Genomic DNA, 18,276 nt, shown 5'->3' on the forward strand with positions numbered 1-18,276 from the left:
CTGTGCCAGTTCCGATGACGTCGATGCAATGGACGGAGTCGGGGTCTGAGCACGGAAGAGGAGTTCCATCTTCTCCATTCTGGCTTTGCGATCTTTTGGTGTCATAAGGGCTCATTTGGTGCAAGTCAGGACATCGTGCTTACAGCCTAAACACATTACATAGACTCCATGGGGGTCTGTGATAGACATGGTGTGAATACAGTCCGGGCACCGACGGAACCCCGACGCCATGGCCATTGAAAAAAATCAAGCTGTGGTACAATCAACGGCCAGTAGGCCGCAATGGCCAAACTAGACGGTAATAGACGGAAAACGGATAAAAACTTACCGGAGTACCGCGGTCAAAGAAAAGTTAGAGGAGGGACCCCTGTGGGGCAATTTAACTTTAAAGAATTCCATGAGGAAAATTCCTGTCAGGAATCTCTTCAGAGCTCCTAAACCACGAGGCTACTGCTGTGCGGAAAAAAGAAGACTGAAGGGGGGCCCCTGCTGGCTGCAGGGTTAGTGCCATGCTGGGCATGCCCAGTAGGGGCCAGTCAAAGTTCTGGAAACTTTGACAGATGTTTTCCGTGATTGGGCTCCATCCTGTGATGTCACCCATATGTGAGGACTACCATCCTGCTTGTCCTGTGAGAACAGGGAAAATACAGCTAATCATAACAATTACTGTCTGGTCCTCAAGTATTTATTATATTTTAGCATTTATAGTGCATCTTAAATCAGGGTGCTTATAACAAATTATATACAAGCCCATCAAGTCCTTGCCGAAAGAGCTTACAATTCATTAAGGCTTTTCTCTCATTTTGTGTCTGTGGGAAAAACCTAAAGGGCCAGATTTTCAAAGGGGTACACGCGTGCCCCCTGAAAACCTGGCTGAAGTACCCCCTGCTCGTGCCGAGCCTATGTTGAGTAGGCTCGGCGGCGCACGTAAGTCCCGGGCTTTCCTGAGGGGGGGGGCGTGTCGCGGCGGCGCATCATTTGGGGGCAGGGGGCTGCAGTTCCGGCCCGGGGGCGTTTCTGGGGCGTGGCAGAGGCCTCCGAAACGGCTCCCGGGCCTGGGAATCGCGCGCCAGCGGCTGGGCAGGCGTAACTTGTACAACAAGAGGTGGGGGGGGGGTTAGATAGGGCTGGGGGGGGCGGAAGGAAAGTTCCCTCCGAGGCCGCTCCGATTTCGGAGCGGCCTCGGAGCTAATGGAGGCAGGCTGCGCGGCTCGGCGCACGCAGGCTGCCGATTTAGGGCAGCCTTGCGTGCACCGACCCCGGATTTTAATGGCTACGTGTATCTATTAAAATCGCGCGAACAAATTTATAAAATCTACCTCTTAGTGAATCAGGAACTAAGTAAAAGGCAACAGGAGAGAGCGACTTGCAAAGAGCTGTATATGATAGGGAATGAAAGAATGATGTGCATGGACCAAGAGAGGGATCTTGGGGTAATAAGTGTCTGTAGATCTGAAGATGGCAAAGCAATGTGACAAGTCAATAACTAAAGTCAGAAGAATGCTGGGCTGCAGAGAGAACAACCACCAGTAAGAAAAAGGAGGAGATAATGTCATTGTACAGGTTCTTGGTGAAGTCTCACTTGGAGTATTGTTTTCAGTTCTGGAGTCCAAAAGGGACAGACAGGATCAAGATGGTTATCAAAGAAAAGTGACCAAAATGGTGTGGGGTCTGTATGAGAAGATCTATGAGGAGAGGCTGAAGGATCTGAATACACATAACCTGGAAGAGAGGAGGTGCAGGGGAAGTATGATACAGACCCTTCAGATACCTGAAAGGTTTTAATGATGCACATTCGGCAAACCTTTTCTGTTGAAAAGAAATCAGTAGAACTAGGGTCACAAAATGATACTCCAGGGAGAACGACTCAGAACAGTCAGGAAATATTTCTTCAAGGAGGATGGTGGATGCCTAGAATGCCCTTCTAGAGGAGGTGGTGAAAATGAAAACAGTGAAAGAATTCAAAGGAGCATGGGATAAACACTGTGGATCCCTAAAGGCGAGAAATTGGAAATGAAAAAAAAAGAAAAAAAAAAGATTGCATGGGGATAACTTGCTAGTGCAGCAGTTACTACCCTTAATCAATAAACCTTCATACTGCTGATGCAAGCTCCATCATGGCTCTCTGCTTCAACGGCAGGGGGAAAAGTGGAATTGGAGTTGAACAGCAACCAACGAGAGCCCTGAGTTTTAGAGTCTGGGGAGACGAGCAAGCATGGGGTTAACTTGTGGAAGCAGCAGTTACTACCCTTAACCAATAAGCCGGATACTTTGATGCAACTTCAACGGCAAGGGGTAATGGGGAATTGGATCCAAACAGCAAGCAGGAGAGCCCTGTTTATGGTCTCTCCTGCTTGGGAAACTGATAGGCACGGGGGTAACCTACACAATACATCAGATACTACATTATGCTTGCTGGGCAGACTGGATGGACCATCTGTCCATTTTCTGCCATCATTTATATGTTTCTATGTAAGGTCACAAACCGAGACAGTGTCAGTGGGAGAAGTTACATTTGAACTCTGGTCTCCCAGTTTTCAGCTATTATCTAACCACTAGGTTCACTCCCTCTTTCAAACATCTCTCACCCCATTTTTTCATTTTACAACTCTTTATAGCTTTTGGGACCAATGGGTTATGTTCTCCCCTGCTAGCAGACGGAGACAGAGTCAGGTTTCAAAGCTGATGTCACCCTAGATATACCCCTGCAGTGACCTCAGCTATTCAGTATTCTCTTCAAAAGCCATTGTGGACAAACTATTGAAAAACTTGAATACAATTTAATAACTTAAGAACTTGATTAAAAACTTGATTAAAATTAGTGACCGTAGCTATACTCAACCAAACATAAGCGCTGAATCCCAGCAATATTATAGATGCCCAGATCTAGGAATAGGGTGATGGCTTACCCTTAACCTCTTTGGGATTGAGATTCATGTGTGATTCCTTGGCACTGTTCATGGTCAGCTATGGGCGGGATGCTGAGTCCATCTGTCTACACTAAGAAAAATGAAATCATCAGGCAAGTCATTTCTCCATTTCCTAGCGTGTAGACCGATGGACTCAGGACCAATAGGATGTAGAAAAGCTACTCCCGAAAGATGCAGGAGGCTGCTCGTGGTCCAGTTAGCACTACCCTCGCAAAGCCTGCATCTTCTCGGGCTTGGACGATAAGGCGATAGAACCTGGACAAAGTGTGCAAGGAAGACCATTGTTCGGCAGATGTTGACAGGAGACAGTAGCTTAGCTTCCGCCCAGGATATTGCCTGGGCCCTTAGTGAAATGAGCTTTAACCTGAAGAGATAAAGGCTTCCCTGCCTCTACATAAGCTCCTGTGATCACTTCCTTGATCCAGCGAGCTATGGTAGCTCAAGAAGCTGCTTCGCCTTGTTTCCTTCCACCATGAAGAACAAACAAGCGGTCTGTCTTGCACACCGGTTCTGTACGCTCTGGATACTGTACTAACTGCCTACTGACATGTAAGTGGCGTAGGAGGCAGTAGTCTTCCGACTCCTTGTGTCTATCTAGGGATGGTAAGGAAATGGACTGATTCAGGTGAAACTCAGAGACTACCTTTGGCAACAAGGAAGGGACAGTGCGAAACTAAACATTCCTGGAGTCAACAAGAGAACGGCTCCCAACATGACAGCGCCTGTAGTTCAGAGATGCGACAAGCCGAGCATATCGCCACCAAGAATACAGTCTTCAGCGTTAACAGACTTAGAGACAGAGCAAGCAGCGGCCGAAAGGAAAGCCCTGCTAAGAAGTCCAATACTAGTTTGAGGTTACATAGTGGGACCGGCCACTTTAAGGGTGGTCTGAGGTGTTTAACTCCTTTTAGGAAATGGGCCAAGTCCGGATGAGTCAACAGGCAGGCTCCAATCACCTTGTCTCTGAAACAGGAGAAAGCCGCCACCTGGACCTTAAAGGAGTTGAGGGACAGTCCTTTGTTTAGGCTGTCCTGTAAGAATTCCAGAATCATAGGGATCCTAGTCGTCCGAAGGGGCACCCCGCGTTCCTCGCACCAGACCTCAAATGTTCTCCAGATCTGTACATACGCCAGGGACGTCAAGAACTTCTGCATGCAGAGCAAGATGGCAATTACAGCCACCGAATATCCACGCTTCATCAGATGAGCCCTCTCAAGGGCCAGACCGTAAGACAAAGAGGTCTCTATGCAGGGGGAGACATAGGGGGCTCTCCACCAGAAGCCTCCGCATCTCTGCATACCACAGGGATCTGAGCCAATTTGGATCCACCAGAAGGACTAATCCCCTGTGGCGTTCAATCTTGCAAATGATCTTGCCCAGCAGAGGCCACAGAGGGAAGGCATATGGTAAGTCCTCCTCTAGCCAGGTCTGGACAAGGGCGTCAATCCCTTGGGAGCGCTGATCTCTTCTGTGACTGAAGAACCGTGGACCTTCACATTGTGAGATGTGGCCAGTAGGTCAATGGATGGGAGGGCCCCAGCAATCTACTAGGAGCTGAAAGGCTCTGGTCAACAACGACCATTCCAGGCTCTCCCTACTGAGACAGTCTGCTCTGGCGTTGTCTTTTCCTGCGATGTGGGAGGCTGAGATCCCTTGTAAATTTAACTCCGCCCATTCCATAAGGGGGTCTACCTCCAGAGACACTTGGTGGCTTTTGGTTTCTCCCTGCCAGTTGATGTAGGCTACCATTGTTGCGTTGTCAGACATCCTGCAGACTGCTTGTCCCTGGAGCCTGTGGCTGAATTGCGGACACGCTAATCTGACAGCTTGGGCTTCCAAGCTGTTTAGGTTCCCGTGCCTCTTCTTTGGTCCACTGCCCCTGGGTTGTCAATTCCTGACACTGGGCTCCCCACCCTCGGAGGCTCGCATCCATCGTGAGTACTAGTCAATTTGGCGGGGACAGGCTTACACCCTTGCTTAAATGCACTTCCTGTAGCCCCTTACTAGAGTCGAGAACATACTTCCATTGGAAGGCGAATCGAGTCATCTTGAGACAGTGGGTTCCAACATGACAGCAGGGAGCATTGGCGTGGCCGCAAGTGTGCCTCGTCCATGGTACTACCTACAGGGTTGACGCCATCAGGCCGAGGACCTGGAGATAGCTCCACACCCTGGGGTGCATTGTGTTCGTCAGTCGAACTTGGCACATCAGTTTCCTTATCCTCGAGGGTAGAAGGACGACCTTGCCCTGCTTGGGAGTCGAACCGTACTCCCAGGTACTCTAAGGACTGCGAGGGCTTGAGACTGCTCTTGTCAATGTTCATGACCCAACCGAGTTCCTGAAGTAGGGATCCGACCCTGCTGGTCACCTAGAGGCTCTCTTCTAACGGCTTCGCCCGGATCAGCCAGTCATCTATGTAAGGGTGCACCAGGATCCTTCTTTCCACAGTGCTGCTGCTACGACCACCATAACTTTGGAGACTGTTCTGGGGGCGGCTGCCAGGCCAAAGGGCAATGCCCAGAACAGATAATGGCGGCCCAGTACTGCAAAGCGTAGGAATCGTTGGTGGTCTTGACGGATTGGGATATGAAGGTAGGCCTCAGAGGCCCAGGGATGTTAAGAACTCTCCTGGTTGTATGGCCATTATGACAGAACTAAGAGTTTCCATGCAGAAGTGAATTATCCGCAGATGGCTACGGACACTGTTGAGATTCAGGATAGGGCGAAATGAACCCTCCTTCTTGGGCACAATGAAATAGATGGAATAATGCCCCATGTTTCCCTAGGGTGTAGATACCGGGGTTATAGCCCTCAAACTGAGGAGTCTTACCAACGTGGATTAGAAGCCAATATGTCCAAATTCCGATCCTTTATTGAAGACTAAAATGTGACAACGCCCGACTCAGGCCGAGTTTCGCCCTATATCATTAGGGCTGCATCAGGGGCTTCATTAAACACAGATCATATTCATATCGGTACAGGTGGAGCATAATAAATTGCATCAAACTGGTCTTCAAATAAACAATCATGAATCAGAAAGTGTGTTGGAATCACTGTTGTCCTTTCATAAATACATACAGCTGCAGTATGCCATTCATTTGTAAGCAGCAAATCGGCATCCGCTCACATCCGGGATGCTCCCAGATAAGGTCGTGGCTGACCCGTCCTCTGACTGGGAGGGGCCGGTCTTAGAGAAGTTCTGAGAGTCCAGCCCTCCCTGGGTTTCCTCACAGTGCTGACACAATCCAGATGTATTCCACACATTAAGAAAGGTGGAAGGAAGGCAAAACGATTAACGGCATGGTTAAAAGGTGAGGTGAAAGAGGCTATTTTAGCCAAAAGATCTTCATTCAAAAATTGGAAGGATCCAAGAAAATAGGATAAAACATTTAACTTGCCAACGCTTATGCAAGACATCGATAAGACAGGCTAAGAGAATTTGAGAAGAAGTTGGCCGTAGAGGCAAAAACTCAGTAGAAATCTTTAAAAATATATCCGAAGCAGAAAGCCTACGAGGGAGTCCGTTGGACCGTTAGATGATCGAGGGGTTAGAGGGGCACTTAGAGAAGATAAGGCCATCATGGAAAGATTAAATGATTTCTTTGCTTCAGTGTTTACTGAAGAGGATGTTGGGGAGATACCCGTTCCGGAGAAGGTTTTCCTGGGTAATGATTCAGATGGAGTGAACCAAATCATGGTAAACCTAGAAAATGTAGTAGCTTGATTGACAAACTGAAGAGTAGTAAATCACCTGGACCAGATGGTATACACCCCAGGGTTCTGAAGGAACTCAAAAATGAAATTTCACATCTATTAGTAAAAATTTGTAACCTATCATTAAAATCATCCATTGTACCTGAAGACTAGAGGGTGATGAAAGTAACCCCAATATTTAAAAAGGGCTCCAGGGGCGATACGGGAAACTACAGACCAGTTAGCCTGACTTCAGTGCCAGAAAAATAGTAGAAAGTGTTCTAAAGATTAAAATCACAGAACATATAGAAAGGCATGGTTTAATGGAACAAACTCAGCATGGCTTTACCCAAAGCAAGTCTTGCCTCACAAATCTGCTTCACTTTTTTAAAGGGGTTAATAAACATGTAGATAAAGGTGAACCGGTAGATGTAGTGTATTTGGATTTTCAGAAGGCATTTGACAAAGTTCCTCATGAGAGGCTTCTAGGAAAAGAAAAAAGTAATGTGATAGGTGGCAATGTCCTTTCATGGATTCCAAACTGATTAAAAGACAGGAAACAGAGAGAAGGATTAAGCTTCAACAGCAAGAGGAAATGTGGAAAAAAGGATTTGCACTCACAAAGCGGGGAGTAGCTGGCTTGTTAAGGCGGTTACTACCCCAAACCAAATAAGCCTGATACTTCACGCATATCCAGCATAGCTCTCTGCTTCAACGGCAGGGGAGAAGAAAAACTGATACTTCACGCATATCCAGCATAGCTCCCTGCTTCAACGGCAGGGGAGAAGAAAAACAACCAATAAGGGCTGAATAACAGTCTGGGTAAAACAAATAAGCATGGGTGTAGCTTGCTTATTGCGGCGGTTACTACCCCTACTACCCCTAACTAATCAAGCTTGATATTTCACTTGGATGCAGCTCCATCACTGCTCTCTACATTAATGGTGGGGGTGGAAGGGAAATAGAACCAAAGAGCTAAGAGAAACAGATAAGTATGAGAAAAAAATGTGTGAAGCTTGCTGGGCAGACTGGATGGGCCGTTTTGGTCTTCTTCTGCCGTCATTTCTATGTTTCTCAGTGGAAGGGGGTGGGCAGTGGAGTGCCTCAGGGATCTGTACCGGGACCCGTGCTTTTCAATATATTTATAAATGATCTGGAAAGGAATAAGACGAGAGAGGTAATCAAATTTGCAGATACAAAATTTTTCAGAGTAATTAAACCACAAGCGAATTGTGATAAATTGCAGGAGGACCTTGTGAGACTGGAAAATTGGGCATCCAAATGGCAGATGAAATTTAATGTGGATAAGTGCAAGGTGATGCATATAGGGAAAAATAACCCATGCTATAGTTACACGATGTTAGGTTCCATATTAGGAGCTACCACCCAGGAAAGAGATCTAGACATCATGGTGGATAATACATTGAAATAGTCTGCTCAATGTGCTGCAGCAGTCAAAAAAGCAAACAGAATGTTAGGAATTATTAGAAAGGGAATGGTTAATAAAACGGAAAATGTCATAATGCCTCGGTCGCTTCATGGTGAGACCGCACCTTGAATACAGAGTACAATTCTGTCGCTGCATCTCAAAAAAGATATAGTTGCGATGGAGAAGGTACAGAGAAGGGCGATCAAAATGATAATGGGGATGGAACAGCTCCCCATGAGGAAAGACTAAAGAGCTTAGGACTGTTCAGCTTGGAGAAGAGACGGCTGAGGGGGATATGATAGAGGTCTTTAAAATCATGAGAGGTCTAGAATGGGTAAATGTGAATCGGTTATTTACTCTTTCAGATAATAGGACTAGGGGACACTCCATGAAGTTAGCATGTGGCACATTTAAAATTAATCTGAGAAAGTTCTTTTTCACTCAACGTACAATTAAACTCTGGAATTTGTTGCCAGGGGATGTGGTTAGTGCAGTTAGTGTAGCTGGGTTTAAAAAAGGTTTGGATAAGTTCTTGGAGGAGAAGTGCATTACCTGCTACACTGGGCAACAATGAAAGTGTTACTGACCTAAAAAGGTCCTACTCTGTAGTATCTTGATGTGCTGAACACGAATATGACCATGAAAAGTTTTTATTGGCTCTAGTTTTGAAGATATTTAATATAGTTCACTTTCTATGTTTAGTCATGTAAATTTATCCAAGACTGTAAATAAGCCGAGAATGATGTAATATTGCATAATACCATCATGCACACATCATCCAGAGTTTATTACATCATTTTCTGATGCAATGCAGTTCTACTGCCATGCTGCTGCTGAGTAAGCTGACATCAGCAGTTTACTATATGAAGCCCAGTCAGAAAGGGTGAGCATTTGAAATATTCATGCTGGCTGACTACTGCTGGACACTCCGCAGAGATGCTCCCGAACAGGTGTACAAGAGACAAGCAAAGAAATCTAAGACGTAGTCTATGACTTCATTTTTCAAACTGTATTAACCATAGGTCTCCTACTATTGGCATACAATTCAAGATGTAATTATATTATTGCATATTACAAAAAAACTAGAGCCAATTTTGCATTTTCACTGTCACATTCATGTTTAGCACATGGAAATGTATAAGAATTGACTAATTTCATTTCCGTAAGATGGACTTTTGTGAAAATTTGTTGCCCAGTGCTATTAATCAAGTTGTCTTAGCAAATAGCCACTGCTATTACTTGTATCAGTAGCAGGGGATAGACTTAGTTTTTGGGTACTTGCCAGGTACCTATTAGCCTGGATTGGCCACTGTTGGAAACAGGATGCTGGGCTTGATTGACCCTTGGTCTGACCCAGTATGGCAACGTTATGTTCTTATGATTCTAGGTCATACTGTGCAGCCCTAATATGGCAGGCAGCACAAAGGGAGTGTCGCTTCTGCTTCTTTGTTGCCAGAGCCATAGTTAATTGTAGCTTGTGTGTTCAGCCTATTAGCGCCTGAGCGCGCACAAATCCGCCTCGATGCGCCTATGTATAAGTGTCTGTTTGTGCGTGAATGTATGCTTGTATTTATGTGCGTGGTTATGTGCACAAGCATGCGCAACCTTATGCGCGCGTTAGGTACACAACAGGGCCAGCCTGCACCGTGCGAACAGACGGTTTATGGGGGGAAATGGCGCTGCCGTGGCCTGCCACATGGAGTGAAAGTCTGAAGCGGGGCTACTCAACCCGCCCAGAAACCCCCTTCCCTTGCCCTAATGGGATGGGGAACATAGTCGGTATGGCATGCCGAACAAGGAGTGGATGAAAGACTTACCAAAGCCCTTCCACGTCTCTGAATCAGAGGAGTTCTTCTTTACTTACCTGGGCTCAGCGCTTACCAGCTGAGTACAGAGACTGTCTCCGGCTCAGGGGGGGGGGGGGTCATAGGCCGTCACCACCACGCTCTGCTTCCTGCACCCGCTGCCTTTCAGCTGCTTCAGCAGCAAAGTCCACACCGGGAACAGGCTACCGGACCAAGGCACACCTATGAGGGATCTCGGAAATCGCCTCAGGAATTCTCAACTGGGGAGGGACCATTAGGTATCACCACAGGAGAGTAGGGCTCAATCTTTCTCCAATTTAAACGTAAAATTTCCTCTTCTAAAGAGTACTGTGTTCCCAAAAGGGAAGGCACGATCCACATCTGCTAGGAGACGGAGAGATATTGAATGGCTGAAGTGACTGCAGGGTTATATCTAGGGTGACATCAGCTTTGAAACCTGACCGTCTCCATCTGCTAGCAGGGGAGCACATAACCCATTGGTCCCGAGTCCAGCTGGCTACACGCTAGGAAATCATTTTTAGGAACAGTAATGTTAAAGCAGAAATAGAAAACAAGTGGAGCTCTAAAGCCACTCAAATGCCACATTTTGATTGGAGATTGAAGACCAGAAATAAGTCCTTACCTTGTCCTCATTCTGCAGTTTCACATCATATTTGTGTGGCAGAAACTTTGGTGGCACCCACTTCTTCTCCTCCTTTTTTAGGCTGGTTGGGAGTTTTCGTGGGGATCTACGAGCTCTGTCACCTGGTCAAACAGGAAACATGGTTACCAAAAGCTAGTCCATAAAACCTAAAACCCTAATTTCGTGGCTAACTAATATTATGGCACATAACTGTTATGGAATTACTTGAAAGGGACTTGGGTTTGTTTTTTTTAAATTATATATAGTGGAAAACAAAAACGGATATTTTTACCCACTTCAATCCTAATTTTTTGTTTTACTAAGAATTCTACACAATTTATATCACACAGTAAGATTGTGTCCTAACAAAAATACCACTAACAGTTTACTGTGTTTTATACATATGATCAGTAACTGTGTTTACATAATTATGACCCTTGTTATTTACTGAAATCAGCATTCTGAACACTGCCTCTAACTGTATATATAGTGACTGGATGTTTTGAATCACCAATGTATCTGGTTCTGATGGCTGTGAAAAATTGACATGGTACATGTTTATAGTTTGCACACATCCATGGTAAATTACTGCAATTCAGCTACAAAAGTATTTGTCCAATTTCTATTTCGCTATCTCCAATTTCTTCAACATGGATTACAGATAAAACATAATAAAAGCAAAATCTATAAAATATTGCAGAAACAAAAACAGATAAAACAAAACCATACAATAAATTGAATAATTTCTGACACTGCTGATGTCAAAATTAAACTCTTCCCCTGTGCTATTTCAGAAATGGCTGTACAAACAAAATTGCTTTAACCTTCTTACAAAATTTTAAATATTCACATTTGCCACAAATCTCTGCTGCAGAGAATTCCATAACAAAAGGAGTAGCTATAGAGAATGCCATTTTTCTGATATCTCAATTAAGAGATTGATGGAGCAAGAAAAATTTGAGTAGATGAATGTAGAGCACATGCTGGAATATATCAGGCCAACTTATTTGGCAACATTTTCTGAATAAATAGCCTTATGCACCAAAACTAGCACTTTGAACTTAATTCGTTCTATCAGTGGAAGACAATGCAATTCCATTTTATAAGGCATTACACTCATACCTCATTGCAGACCACAAACTAAGCTGACTACTGCATTTTGAACTGTCATGACATGAATTAAATATTTTGGCAAACCCAATTACAGAGAGTTGCAGAAGTCTAAATTGCTAAGCACAATGGGCTGTACAATCATCCAAAAAGCCTGGGAAGGCAAAAAAGAGAATGGTCTGACAGTATATAATTTGTTAAACTGGCCATTTTTTTAACCTGCAATTTTAAAGTCAAATGAGAGTTCAATAATACACCTAAATTATATGCTTCATTACTTAGCGTAACAAGATGATCATCAGTCATAACATTAGGGTGTCACCATCAAACAATCCAGGTCTACCTAGCTAGAGAAGAATTTCTTATTACAATTGAAGATCATCCCATTACTAACCATCCAATGTTTAATCCGATTCATACCTGTAAAAATAGATCAACCAGAAAATCCCCTCCAGACTCACTAGAGATATAAAACTGTACATCATCTATATACATTTTACAAAAAAAAACAGCAACGATAAAAGCCGTTCCAATGGACACAAATATTAAAAAGGGTGGCAAATAAAGCTAAGCAACCATTATTAAAATTAACTTACTCTCTTTTGTTCATTAATTAGAAATGGAACCACTGAAGTACACCACTCCTTACACCAATATAGCGTAAATTACATAACATGGTATGATTAATGGTGTTGAAAACTGAAGATATGTCCAACTGAACAAGTACACCAGACTTTTTAATCTTTAAATTTTGATACCTTGTTTTCAACTAAACAATATTGCTTCTTATCAAAGATATTATGTTCCAAATATTTGAGCTAAACTAAAACCCATTTCTCCAATACCTTACCTCAAAGAACTAAGATTGAAAACTGGGCAATAATTAGAAATTGAAGCAACTGAATCTGAGCAATTTTTCTGAATAGGCCTCAACACCTCTTAATAATGGAGGGACCTCGCCTTCCATGAGAGAAATATTAACTATTGTAATCAAAAGCTAGTTGATTTGATCATGTTCTTAATAATCCCAAAAGGGCAGGGATTCAGACTACAATTACTCAGTTTCATTTTAGAAACTATGTTTAATAAACAGAGGAGATATGATATAAACCTTCAGATAGCTGAAAAGTAATTAATTCTGTACAAACATCAAACCTTTTCTATTGGAAACAAACTGTACAACTAGGGGACACAATATGAAACTCCAGAGGGGACAATTCAGAGTCAAAAATCAGGAAATATTTCTTCACAGAGGAAGGTGGATGCTTGGAATGCCCTCCCAGAAGAGATGGTGAACACGAGAACAATAAATGACTTCGCAAAGGTATGGTATAATCACTGTGGCTCCCCAAAAGGCTTGAAATGAAGAAAGGGGGCAAATCTATGTTCACTTTAGCTGTAACATTTTTGCATAGGGGTAGCCTGGCAGTTAGTACCCTTAACAGAATGCATGGGGGTAACCATAAGCAACTTGGTGGGCAGACTGGCTCGACCATTTGGTCTTTATCTACTGTCATTACTGTATAAACTCCTTTGAGACATAGGAACAAAACTTATCAGATATGATTATGGGACTCTTGGAATAGCTCTTCCTCCACCAGAAGCAAAGATAGTAAAGACACCTGCAGAGTATGAATTTCATCCAAAAATTCTCACACTGATTATTCATTGGTGGGTACATGTTCACACCCCTTCCCTAGAGATTTAGTAAAGCAGGATGTTAGTCCTCACAAGTGGGTGACATCCTCAGATTGAGCCCAGCATGGAAAACTTTTGTCAAAGTTTCTAGAAACTTTGACTGGCACATTGAGCAAGTCCAGCATGCTACTATCCACGCAGGGTCCCTCTATAGTCTCATAATATAGAATTACAAAAAAATAAAAAGCTAAGAGGAAACCCAACTCTGCGGGGTAGTGGACAGGTTTCCTGAGGACTAACATCCTGCTGTCCTAAGGAGAACACCTGTTATAGGTAAGCAACTCTGCTTTCTCCTAGGATAAGCAGAATGGTAGTCCTCAGAAGTGGACTACCACCCTGCTTATCCTGCTTGTTCCCGAAACATTCACCTAACGACGTGCCAATGGGCACAACAACTGAGGTGCTGTTATACAGGGAATCAGTCTGAACCCGAACAATGGGCCTAAGGCAGGAACAGTTGGGTTTTACAGCTGAAAGATTCCGGAGAACAGACTGGCCGAAACTGCTATCGTGTAGGCCGTCCCTATCCAGACAGTAGTCGAGGCAAAGGTGTGGAGGAAACTCCATGTCGCACCCTTTTAGATCTCGTCCACGGGGACTGCTTGCAAGTGGGCCACTGAAGCTGCCATGGCTTGAACAGAGTGAACCTTGACATGGCCCCCCAGCTGCAGTCCTGCTTGCATGTAGCGGAAAGAAATGCAGTCCGCTAGCCAATTGGACAAGGTTTGCTTGGTCACAGCAACTGCCAATTGGTTCTTGTCAAAAGAAATGAAGAGTTGTGTGGACTGCCTGTGGCCTGCTGTTCATTTCAAGCAGAAGGCTAAAGCCCTCTTGCAATCTGGGCTGTGCAGAGCCCGTTTGGCCCGGTGCGAATGAGGCTTAGGAAAGGTGGTGTGCAGAACGACTGACTGCTTCAGGTGGAAATCAATCACCACCACTGGCAAGAGCTTAGGGTGTCTGCATAGAACCAACCCATCATGGAAGAACTTAGTGGAACAGTCGCAGTGAGCAGTAGCATTATTATTATATTTCTGGTCTTAACTTTTTCTAATTCTTTTAAATTTTAACTTTCATTTTAGGAAAGATTGACTTTAGAATATCTTAAGTTCTTAAATATTTGTTCTTAGATAATATAATCATGTTTTTGTTATATTTTATAGTAGTAGTTTTATATTTTTTTAGCAGCTACTTTATATGTGTCTCTTTTTATTAATTTTAGCTATCTCATGATATTATTGTATTTCGCTATTTTAATGCAATTGTAAACCGTTGTGATGGTATTGCCGATGTGACGGTATAGAAAAACCAATAAACTAAACTAATATGACACCAGAGCTTAGTTTGCCGACTCTGCGAACAGAGGTGACCGCTACCAAGAAAATGACCTTCCAGGTCAGGTACTTCAGGTGACAAGAACGTAAAAGCTCAAAGGGAGCCTTCATCAGATGGGCCAAGACCACGTTGAGGTCCCAGGAAATCACAGGGGGTATGAGGGGCGGCTTCAGCTGAAGCAGACCCCACATAAAACACCCAATAGGCTGCACCGAAATGGGCAAATGATCCACCCTGTGGTTGGTAGGCCCCAATAGCACTAAGATGTACCCTGACAGAGTTGGTCTTCAGGTCAGCCTCCGAGAGGTGCGGCAGGTAATCAAACAATTTAGATGTGGAGCAAGAGACTGGGTCCAAGCCATGGCTGTCGCACAAAATGGAGAACCTCTTCTACTTTACGCTGTAAGGCTTCTTAGTGGAATGCTTCCTGGACACTACCCGGACCTGAGACACACCCTCTGAGAGCTCCAGGGCTGTAAGGTCATCCTCTCAACATCCAAGCCATGAGAGATAAGGCCTGGAGGTTGGAATGGCGCAGTCTGCCCCGATCCTGCGTGTTGAGTTCTAGGGAGGTTCCCAGACTGATCAGTTCTCGCAGGGAGAGATCCTGCAGGAGCGGGAACCGGATCTGCCTCGGCCAATAAGGCACGATGAAAATCATGATCCCCCGGTCCTGTTGGAGCTTCAGGAAAGTCTTCGACACAAGTGGATAGGCATACAGGACAGGCATATAGGAGGCCCGTGCCCCAATGGCAGGGAAAGGCGTCCAATGCTGGCTTGCCATTCCCCATGGACAGGGAGCAAAACTGATTTACTTCCTGTTGTAGGGGGAAGCAAAGAGATCCCTCATCCCAAATCTCTTAATATAAATGGAGCAGTCGTGCCCCTCCAGACAAACCCCCCCCCCCACCACCCGAGTAACCCTTAGATTAAGAGGGGGGAGAGCCTGGCCTAACTTACCATCCTGCCGCACCCCAGCCCTTCCCACCACGTGGGGAAAAAGATGTCAAAGCTGCGCTAGAAGTGCTGACTCCGCTATTGGTGGTATACTTTTGACCTTGGCAAGTGGCAGGAAGGACCAGAGGGTTTGGAGTATGGTGGGAAGGTAATTAGAATGTTAAGGAGGGGAGGGAGGAAGGGCCTGGTGACACCAGTTACTCTGGGAAGGAGGGGTTTGTCCAGGTGGGCACGATTGCACCATTATATTTAGAGGTGGGCGGGGGGGGGGGGGGAGTTTTGTTTTGGGGTTTTTTGGAGGCAAAAGCACTACTTACCTGGATACCTTTTGAAGATATCCAGATAAGTAGCAAGTTATCCGGCCACACAAGGCCAGATAACTTTAGACCTGCTTCCAAGGATGACTAAAGTTATCCAGTTATCCAGCTAATAGCCAAATATGGCGCATATCCGGCTAAGTTAGCCAGCTAACAACTCCTCCCCAGAAAGCTCCAGTAACTCCCCCTTTTTATCTGGCTAAATTATAGCAAACAGAATGTTGGGAATTATTAGAAAAGGAATGATGAATAAAATGGAAAATGTCATAATGCCTCTGTATCGCTCCATGGTGAGACCGCACCTTGAATACTGTGTACAATTCTGGTCGCCGCATCTCAAAAAAGATATAATTGCAATGGAGAAGGTACAGAGAAGGGCGACCAAAATGATAAGGGGAATGGAACAACTCCCCTATGAGGAAAGACTAAAGAGGTTAGGACTTTTCAGCTTGGAGAAGAGACGACTGAGGGGGGATATGATAGAGGTGTTTAAAATCATGAGATGTCTAGAACGGGTAGATGTGAATCGGTTATTTACTCTTTCGGATAGTAGAAAGACTAGGGGGCACTCCATGAAGTTAGCATGGGGCACATTTAAAACTAATCGGAGAAAGTTCTTTTTTACTCAATGCACAATTAAACTCTAGAATTTGTTGCCAGAGAATGTGGTTCGTGCAGTTAGTATAGCTGTGTTTAAAAAAGGATTGGATAAGTTCTTGGAGGAGAAGTCCATTACCTGCTATTAAGTTCACTTAGAGAATAGCCACTGCCATTAGCAATGGTTACATGGAATAGACTTAGTTTTTGGGTACTTGCCAGGTTCTTATGGCCTGGATTGGCCACTGTTGGAAACAGGATGCTGGGCTTGATGGACCCTTGGTCTGACCCAGTATGGCATTTTCTTATGTTCTTAAGTAGTTATCCAGCTATCATTTAGCCAGTTAAGCGACTAAATCTGCCAATTGTGCTATTCAGACTGATAACTTCCACCTAAATGGCTTTTGAATACAGACATCTAATGACAATTTTAACATACCCCTACGTCCATCAATACATTTAAAAGGAATTTGCACCACACCCAATTTCCTTTCAAATATAGTCAAAACCCAGATTTATGGTTGGTCTCCCCCAAAGGAGCCTAGATATGTCTCTTGGGCTGTTTGAGGGGTTTTAGGAAACTAACCATTTAATTCATGCTGCCCGACTCACTATAACATATGTGGAAATAGACACTTATGGTGGTAAGTCCTGGGGGAATTCTGCACTACTGCAGAGCGCAGAATTTGCACAGAATTCCCCCCCTCCCCCCGCGCAGAAAATGGCAGGGGGGGGGGGGAGGAAGAGATGTCACTGGCTCAGATGGCCGCTTGATCCTCGAGCTCTGGGCCAAGAATATCAGCATCCCTTTTTAAAGCGGGTAGTCCGTCCTTAAACTTCGCCCAACTTGCAACGCTATTAAAGCAGGCAGGCAGAGATGGTGCTCTGGAAAAAAAGTTGTCGACCTGCGGCAATTTTCTTTTGAAACAGCGCCGGACAAGCAGAATTCCAGCCTAAGAGAGGAGGAATCTGGAGGCCCGCCAACCCCGTCAGTAAGCGTGTCGCCCTGCAATTCTCTCCCACCTTCATCGGTGGACCCCACTATCACCCGGGAGGACTTCTATAGCTGGTTTAGGGAGATAAAGGACGGTATGGGGTCCCTAAGAGAAGAAATCAGATCGATAGCAGGGGAAATAAGGCGCGAGTGTGCGGCGCTGGGGGATCATGTTGACAGCCTGGAAACACAACTCAGCAAACAGGAGGCCACAGTAATAGCAAATCAGCAAGGCATTATTCACCTTCAAAAAGACATTGCTGACCAATAAGCTTGGCTAGAAGACCTGGAAAACAGGAGAGTAAATCTCAGAATCAGAGAAGTCCCTGAAGGGGAAGACTACCTGGATTGTGAAAAAAAAATTGTAAAAGAATGTGTCTTCTCATTCTTGCTACCTTCAAAGCCACTGATGTGCAGCTTCCCAATATTAAACATGAGAGGGCACACAGAGTGCTAGCTAAACCTAGAGGCAACACTCCGAGAGATATAGTTGTGTGCTTTCATGAATATGCGCTGAAAGAAAAGATCATGTGCCAAGCACGCCAAATTAAGAATTTCCAGTGGCATGGGGTGAAAATCGAACTCTTTCAAGACCTATCTGCCATCATGATTAGGAAAAGGCGGGAGTTCAAGGAAATTCTACAAATTTTGAGAGAACATAATCCCCAATATAAATGGCTTTTCCCATTTGGACTTCAATTTACGATCCAGGGTGTGACAAATAAAGTGAAAGTCTGTAGAAGAAGCAGCAGCTCTCCTCCGTGCAGCAG

At 44.7% G+C, this 18,276-nt stretch overlaps 1 protein-coding gene across 1 annotated transcript in view; it reads right to left on the reverse strand.

The window, feature by feature from the left end:
• BAZ1B (bromodomain adjacent to zinc finger domain 1B) overlaps window positions 1–18,276 on the reverse strand; it is a 328,954-nt gene that overhangs the window by 254,532 nt on the left and 56,146 nt on the right. The window contains exon 5 of the mRNA XM_029612999.1: window positions 10,502–10,623. Within this exon, the coding sequence (XP_029468859.1) occupies window positions 10,502–10,623 (122 nt within the window). The remainder of the gene's footprint in view (window positions 1–10,501; window positions 10,624–18,276) is intronic.

Source organism: Rhinatrema bivittatum, chromosome 8 (assembly GCF_901001135.1).
Source record: "Rhinatrema bivittatum chromosome 8, aRhiBiv1.1, whole genome shotgun sequence".
Taxonomy (NCBI): domain Eukaryota; kingdom Metazoa; phylum Chordata; class Amphibia; order Gymnophiona; family Rhinatrematidae; genus Rhinatrema; species Rhinatrema bivittatum.